At 43.6% G+C, this 8547-nt stretch overlaps 1 protein-coding gene and 1 pseudogene across 1 annotated transcript; both read left to right on the forward strand.

The window, feature by feature from the left end:
- Positions 1 to 361: 361 nt before the first annotated feature.
- LOC109048254 lies at positions 362 to 2868 on the forward strand (annotated as a pseudogene).
- Positions 2869 to 2965: 97 nt separating this feature from the next.
- On the forward strand, positions 2966 to 4619 carry LOC122142532. The gene is made up of 7 exons (XM_042753749.1): positions 2966 to 2987; positions 3167 to 3336; positions 3432 to 3491; positions 3607 to 3726; positions 3826 to 3873; positions 4032 to 4112; positions 4194 to 4619. Exons 1-7 carry the CDS (start codon positions 2966 to 2968, stop codon positions 4326 to 4328), a joined length of 636 nt encoding a protein of 211 aa, XP_042609683.1. The 3' UTR covers positions 4329 to 4619.
- The last annotated feature ends 3928 nt before the right edge of the window (positions 4620 to 8547 follow it).

Consider the following 8547-nt stretch of genomic DNA (forward strand, 5'->3'; position numbering starts at 1 on the left):
ATACATCTCTATTTATGAGCCTACAGTGTCATATTACAGTCGATTGGGAAGGGTCATTGTGTCGTATGACACAAAAAAAAAATTCATGGCACTGTCCCTTGTCATCGGACAAAAGAGATCATGCGTACCCAAATATATAGGAAAAATGGCACTTATTTTCAGACACACCGTGAACTTTTCAGAAAAGTGCGGAGCACTGAGGAAGTGGGAAGTCCTAACATCAGCAGGGGATGAAAACAGAGATGATGAGGCTGATCTGGGTGACATAACGTAATCCACCAAAAGATGAACAATTGAAAGTCATGGTCCAGTATATTCCTGAAGAACCAAAAGTTACCTGTTGTACTTCCTGAACATTTTCGGCTTCCATCAGTGGAAAAGGAATACCCAAGGCATCTAATTCCAGAAGAGATGATGTGCCAGCACTGCCCTGGCAATGTACCCCTGAGTGACCTGGTCCTTATTACACAAAAGGCGAAAATCCTCACCAGCTCACGTATTGTTCAAGGTAATTCCATAATGTATATTCATTATTATTATTATTATTATTATTATTATTAAAATTTAAATCTGCTATGGGAGATTTGGGATACTTTTAAAAATCATTCAATGTTTTGGAAACTGTGATTTTTTGTTGAATCTTTGAATTTCCAGATGTTTCTACCTACTGTAAGTCTTGTCATCAGTGTGGAGCCTACTTTCGCTACCAAGAGTGGAAAGATGGCATACACAATTTTAATGATCGGATACTCCTTGACCTCCCTTTATGCATAACTATTAGGAATATGCTACAGGTATTTTGTATCTTAATTTAAGTATAGTCTGTAATTCAGTCCTTTTGTGGGGGAAATGTACAGTTAAAAATGTATGGTATAATTGTTTTTTCATTATTATGTTTCTTTCTTAGGTCCATACTGCTGTCAGCAGAGTGGTAGAGTATTTGGAAAGGACTACAGGGGTGCAGTTTTTCCCTCAGCTGATACGATTATACAAGGATATCTTCACTTTGAAGCTCTTACAGAAACATGACTATGAGTATTCCTGCGTGAACTGTGGGGACCATGCCACCAGTTGTCATCATGGACCTCCATAAGAAGGGGGCCTTCCATTTGTCAGGTAAGCATGCTTTCATTGAAAAGTGTTATCTTCTAGTATTAATTTTCACCCAAATACACCCAGAGTTTCATACAGCTTTTAATTTCTATACACATTTGACTTCTGTGTAATGTTTTTTACATTATTTCTTTAGTAAGTGACCTTTCACCACCCCCAGAAGACTTCAATGGAGAGGTTGATATGCAAATTTTTTGGGAGGCGCACTTTCATTGGAGAGGATTGGTCGAGGATTTGTAACAAGTAATTCAAGCAAGCAAAAACAATTTCTGAATATGTTAGCCCTTTTTTTAATGACTGCAAAATTGTGTGGCAAACAAACAAAGTAACATGACATAGATAGATAATATGTTTACATTTATCACTATGTAAATATTAAGCTATTTTAACAATTATTTGTTGTTATTTGATGTCATATTTCAAAGGTCAACAAAAAAATCCATTTACAGTCCCACCAAGTTATAACTTTTGGGCACCATGGATAGGTCCAAAAACATGTAGATCAAACCATGTTCTTAATACGGAATATCAAAAAGTCCGTCCTCCAAAACCGGCTGAGGTCTCTGAAATGACAGTAACCAGAGGACCGCCTAAGAGAGGAACTATACGAGCAGAAGGTAATAAAATTTTTTAAAAAAAAAAAAAACACAAGTCATTAGCAGAAGGGTAAAACACCAATTTTCTTTTTTTTAGTTGCCATTATTTTCAAAAACATGTGTCTCCTCATACATTTAATTTTGTTTTATTTTATAGGTTCAGGTGGTTAGGAAATTATGTAAGGAGTGTGGGTTAGATTCGTCTGGATCACGAGCTGACCTCCTTCTGAGATTGTCAAATGAAATGAAGTCAAGGCAGACATACGACAAGGTTTTTCAAAAGATCTGGGCTGCTTCAGGTAGGCTACATTTTACATAGTTTACTTTGTGTGTGCTAGCATTATTTTGAAGGGTTTTGCCCCTGGTGGAATAACTTCCAAAAGGTGCCTCTCTTTAATTATCTGACTTTTATTTTCAATGTACTCTGTACGGATGAAGCCCTTTTTAGTTGGTTAAACACTTTTTTTTTTTCCCCATCTCAGGTGGTTGGGCTGTAATTATGTGCCCATGCGGCATTGTGTAGAGCATAAAGTGTAACATTCGAGCAGAAAGCCCACGTGACTTTGCAGACATGTTGCTTTCTTGGAAGCACATGCCAAATGTTATCATATATGACTTTGCACGTGGGTTAGCAACCCACATGAATCTTAGAGAACCAGAAAGTTTACCTTTCAAACCCTTTGAAGGACGGTTAAGCCCCCCAACTCCAGACAACATAGCCAAAGCCAAAGATGGGAAACTGAAGGTCTCACTACCTTGGCTGAATTGTAAAAAAATGATTCCAGACCCTGAAGGCCATCCAGTGACTGGTTCAGCAGAGCATTATGCTTTGTATGACGGGTTCCACGAGGACAATACGAAAGATCCCCGTGATGTCCTGCGGAAAGCTTTGCACGGTCCCACAACTGGCTGGAAAAGTAACAGTCAAGTTGCAGAACAGCTGTTTTCCAGAATGAAGAAAAATAATTACTTTTTAAACATGGCTTTACCTTCAACACATCTGTTCCTTATGAGGAATATTATACACCATCATAACACGTACAGAAATGAACAACGTCTAGGCAACATAAAAAGGGCTTTTGGAAATGATGTCACAATGAACAGGCACAGCCAGGCAGTTGTTGGGTAATTTTCTTTTTTTTTCTTTTTAAGCAATTCTGTTTTAAATGCAGCACATTTATTGCTCAAATTTGAAATAATTATTTAATTTTTTTAGTAAAATCCAGTTTTCCCCAGAGAAGGTCTCCACTGTTCCAATGGGCATTGATGTACCAACTGGTAAGTAATGAGGGACTCATTCTGCTCTTCTCTTGTCAAATTCTTAATTATGTTTTTCTGTATGACAAAAGGCTTATGGAATATCAGTGCTAAGAACTTCTTTCATTTGATGAGTTAACCTTTTTTTGAACATGGACTGACCTGTATGAATAGGAACACTTAGCCATTTTCGGCTTTAGTTTCAGCAGAGCCAGTGCCCAAGACAGCATCCCTTGACACTCCCAAGGGAGCTCCCAAGACTGCGCCCAAGCCCTCGTTCCTCACTGCGTGCCAAAGCCACCCACCTTTCGGCTTCTCAAAACTGTGTAAGCCCTGGGAAAAAGAATTGAATCCTATCCAGGACAAACTGGTAAGCTAATTAATGTGATTTGTTTGCTATGCCTCAAACTATTATCTGATTGTTAGTTATGAGTGTAACAGATATTTGATCTATGATCTGTACAGGCCACACCGCACAGTGTGCATGTCACCCACTGTGTAATTGCACAGTGTAACCATGATATAGTGAAAGTTTATCATCTACATGTTTTTTAAGTCTTTCTGGTTTAAATATTAAAGTCATTGTAAACCATCCGAATGCAAGAATATTTGCTCCTGTACTAATAATTGTTATTTCTAGCTCAGCTATGTTCTGGACACGAGACGGCCTGGAGCAGAAATTATTATAAAAGAAGGGCCCACATGTCTCACCCGTGAAGAGTTTTGGAGCCTAGGGTTACCAAGAGACATGGATTCCCAGGTGCATAGTGGGAAGCTTGTAAAATAGGAGGGGATTAGTCATTTTTTTTTTTGTATTTTTTTTTTTTTTTTTAATTTGCTTTTGGTTGTTTTCTTGTAGATTGGGAATGCCTGCTTCAAACTGATTCATGAAGCAGCTCAGCCACATGTATGTGACATGTATAGAAACACAAGATTAAAGCCTAAATTAACATAATATGTACTGTATGTTACTGTATTCTCTCATATTATTGTCTACTTTCAAAGTAGTTACATGCTTTCAGTTTTTTTTTTTTTTTTTTTTTTTTTTTTTTTTTTTAACGATAGGGAAAAGACATATATATAGAGGACATGTACGTAATTCCTACATGGAAGTGTACACCAAAAAACATGGCTGTCAACTTTCCAGTGAGTATGCATAAAATAAAATATGTATGTGGTTACAGAAATGTAGATCTGCGTAATGACAAGACATTTGATTAATGTTAGGAGGATGTTGACATGAAAGACTTGTTGGTGTTTCCAGCATGGACCAACTCAAATGGGCCAGAACACTTCGTTCTCTGTGTAAGGGATTGGTACTGTTACAAGATTCTAGATAGTACATGTAGTGGTAATTGTTAAATCATGAAAGTTCAAACTGTCAATTCCAGCTCTACTTTTTGTCCTAATGACTCTTAAAATGTTGTGTATCTTTTACCAAATATCACATTATAGATCATGAAGCCACTCATGAGAGAGATTGTCTTTTTAGACTCACTGTACGCAATGCATGAGTCTGGATTTGGTGATGATGAGTACAGAGCCATTTTTAGGTTCACAAATGAGGCATACTGTTTGACATGTTCATATAACAATTTATATTTTCGGCTACGTTCTTATAGCCTGTACTGATATATTTCGGCTACGTTCTTATAGCCTGTACTGATATATTTTGGCTACGTTTCTTATAGCCTGTACTGATATATTTCGGCTACGTTTCTTATGGCCTGTACTGATATATTTCGGCTACGTTTTTCTTATAGCCTGTACTGATAATATTTTTGGCTACATTATTATCATTTTAATGTTTTTAAAAACACTTGGTGTTTTTTGTAGGAATCTTGCACAAACAATAGATCCTGGGAGCTGGACTGAAAAGACTGGGCATGATATTGCGGTGATTAATAAATGGACATTTAGATACTCCAAACAAATATATATCCCATATTCTGCATATCATGTAGATGTCATAATTTAAAAGAGTGGCAGTGGCTTTCATCTATTGACTTGTGTGTTACCCTCTTTTTTTGCTGCTTTTAGGGATTGCCACGCCAAACCTTTGGAAATGACTGTGGGATTTTCATGCTTATGGTAAGGTCTCAATTTTTTGTCAACTATATACAAGTTTCTGTCAACACTGTGAATACAAATGTCTCTCCATCTTTTCTATTGCAGTATAACCCCTTTGCATTGGAGACGGGGGTGTGGGGTTTTGACTTCCTGGAGGTTAGTTGGTTTAAAAAAAAAATAATAATGTACAAGGAAAATCTTCTCACTTTTACATGTTGTCTGTGTGTACACTCTCTTCATCATGAAGAAATAGATACATCATGGGAACTAAAGATTCTCCTCATCACTGTCACGCATCTTTCAGATTGTGGACATAGGAAGCTTTTAATTCGAAAGTGGTGGGTGTCTTCTTCTGATGAGCGCTTCAAAATAGACGGTATGAACACACTAAACCTGATATGTATATTCGTTTTGCTGTACAAACAGCACTGTGACCTACCTTGTGCTTTAAACAGTTTAAACCACACCTTTCAGTCAATTAGACATTTGTGTAAATGTATCACTTTGTACACCAAATGCCTTAGTTTTTTGCCTATGCAGTACTTTAGATTAATCTCTCTTAATGTCTGAAAGCCATGGTCGGGAGCGGATTTGCCTTCTGGACTGATGAGGCCAGAAGCTTGCGGCCAAGGAACTCTTCAGCCTGTCCTACAGAGTCCCAAGACAGAGTGCTTGTCTCTGAGAAGGTCCCAGTCCCACATTGAGTCTGTGGATGACCGCCACACATAAGAAAAGAGACTGGTGGACTTTATAGTAAAAGTTACAGTGGGATCTGAGGAAGCATTGCTGGTGGTACTTATTGATCTTTTAACTATGGCTGCAAATTATTGTATATCTTTATCTTAAAAGTATACATTTCTTATAAATAAACTGTTTTTGAACCATGGTTTGTCCATAAGGCGTGTACTCAACTAGGAAGCCCTCTAAGTGGTTACATAAGGTAACCTTCTTCCCGGGTGCCTGTCTTACCTCAGACAGTGAGGAACAGCAGGACATCTTGTTTTGCTTACCTGAGAGGAGTGCTGGATAGAACACCAACATGAATTGAGCGTCACAGATGAAGTGCAGTACTCTTTGATGATGTTCTTTTTCCTCCGGAGGTATGCCGGTCCATGTAATGTGTTTGTTTGTGTCCTGCTCCTACGCGCTTCACAAAAGCTACTGTAATAAACTACATGCTGGTGCTACTCGGCATGGGGACCCAATGTTTAATATCTTGCCTGCTGTATCAGTTAGTTGCTATAACAGTATATTTATAATTAATGTTTTTCAATAGGCCATCATATATGCCCCTGCTGCCCTCCGCGGATTGGTCCTTGCAGGTGTCAAGACACGCAAACAGACAGGTTAGATCCAAAAAAGCAGTGTGTTTATTGGGGTGATCCAAAAGTGTCAAGAAACGTGACATCGCGTGCAAAGGGTCAACATTCCAGGTAATACGTTCCAAAAACAGAGAACATAGAACAACATCCAGAAAACACGAGAAACCAGTTGAACCAGGCAAACACAGTGGTGACATTCCACAAGGACTGCCGTGACAATGACAGACCAACCGGGGTACTTTATACACAGAGAATGAACAATTGCTAAGGGGAATGTGGCTGAGTGCAATGATTAGTAACAACGGACCTTCTGTGCTGGAGTTGCCAATGAGCAGTTGATGAAACAGACAAGGGATAGGGGAAATGCAGTTCACAATGATGGGGGGTGACTATAAGGGGAAATGAGACCTCTAGTGGCCACCCAGGGAGACACCGAAACAGACACCCGTGGCACTACCCCCCCTCTAAGGAGCAGCGTTCAGATGCCTCTCCAGAACCAAAATACTCCCAAAACAAAGAGAACCAGGAGGGAGGTGGACCCGGTGGCGGCCAGAACAGGGGAGAGGATGGCGGGCCGTCCCGGTGTAGGGGGAACTCGGGACCGGCCACTCCAGCGATTGGCTCCCCTGGTAGCCCAGGGTGTCTCGGTCAGAGCGGGGGACATGTGTGGGTCCGAAAGTTCAGGGGAACACGAGGGACCAGCAGCAGTTCAGGTGGCCCACGGTGGACCCGACAAGTTCAGGTGACCACGATGGGGCCAGGCAGTTCAGGTGTCAACGGTGGATCAGTCCATTCTCTGTTGTGCAGACGGCCAGGGAATGGTAATTCGCGCATTTGAGTGAACCCGAAGCGGGCACCAGCCAAATCGGGGAGCCAGTAAGGAGAAGGCTGTGGGCGATGGCCCGGTCACGGCAATGGGAGACGGAATCGGGAATCGGCCGATCAGACAACGGGCAAGCCGCCTCGGGAACGGCCTTTGACACGGGTATCGCCTCCGGAACCATCTCGGGCCCCGCATCGTGCCTCCGGAAAAACAGGCCATCGGGCGACCGGCCTCGGGAATGGCATCGGACAAGGACAAAACCGCCTCGGGAACGACCTCGGCATCAGGGCACCCGACCTTCGGGAACGGTCTGCCAGGAACGGCCTCAGAATGGCCTCAGGAACGGCATTGGACAAGGACCGCCTCGGGAACGACCTCGGCATCGGGCACACGCCTCGGGAATGGGCCTCGGGAACGGCATCGGACAAGGACACAGCATCGTAAGGGATAACAGAACCTCGGACATCGGGCTTAGCACTGGCATGCAACCGCCCTCGGGGACATGCCTCGGAGGGAATAACAGGCCAGCCGGACCCGGACACCGCCTCGGGAACGGACCTCGCATCGGGCCCGCCATCGGGAACGGGTCTCAGGAACGGGCCTCGGGAATGGCATCGGACAAGTGACACCGCCTCGGGAACGACCTCGGCATCGGGCACCGCCTGCGGGAACGGTCCTCTCAGAACGGCCTCGGGAATGGCATCGGACAAGGACAACAACGCCCCGGGAACGACTCATCGGCATCGGGCACCGGCCTCGGGAATGGCTCAGGAAACGGCATCGGACCAGGACACCGCCTCGGGCAACGACCTCGGCACGCGGCACCGCTCGGGAACGGCCTCAGGAACGGATCGGAAAAGGACACAGCCGCGGGACGACCTCGGCATCGGGACCGCATTGGGGAACGGTTCTCAGGAACGCCTTCAGGAATGGCTCCGGAACGGCATATTGGACCAGGACCCCGCCTCGGAGAACGGCCTCCGGGCCCCAACTCCTGCTCGCCTCTGGAACGGCTCAGGCTCGGCATCGGGCACCGCATCCTGAACGGGCCCTCGGCATCGGGCAACGCTGCCTCCGGATCCGGCCCGGGAACGGCATTGGACAAGGGAACATCCGCCTCGGGGAAACGGCCCGGGACACGACCTCGGGCTCCGCCTCGGTGGAACGGCACCGTCGGACAAGGATGACCGCTTTTCGCTGAACGGACCCTCGGCATTTCGGTGCACCCGCATTCGCTTTGGGAACGGTCTTCAGGAACGGGTCTGTTGAACGGCCTCTAGGAAAGGCAAAGGTCAAAAATCCAGGTAATCCAACAAAAAACAAGAAACATAGTCAACATCCAGGAAACACGAGAAACAGGATAACC

Source organism: Cyprinus carpio, unplaced genomic scaffold (assembly GCF_018340385.1).
Source record: "Cyprinus carpio isolate SPL01 unplaced genomic scaffold, ASM1834038v1 S000000001, whole genome shotgun sequence".
NCBI lineage: Eukaryota > Metazoa > Chordata > Actinopteri > Cypriniformes > Cyprinidae > Cyprinus > Cyprinus carpio.

Bases quoted from the DNA above. Each gene is read 5' to 3' on its own strand.
- LOC122142532 (XM_042753749.1), top strand. From the start codon at position 2,966: ATGGGCATTGATGTACCAACTG. The intron at 3,492-3,606 runs GTGAAAGTTTAT...TGTTATTTCTAG, and splicing joins CACAGTGTAACCATGATATA to CTCAGCTATGTTCTGGACAC. The intron at 3,727-3,825 runs GTGCATAGTGGG...GTTTTCTTGTAG, and splicing joins CAAGAGACATGGATTCCCAG to ATTGGGAATGCCTGCTTCAA.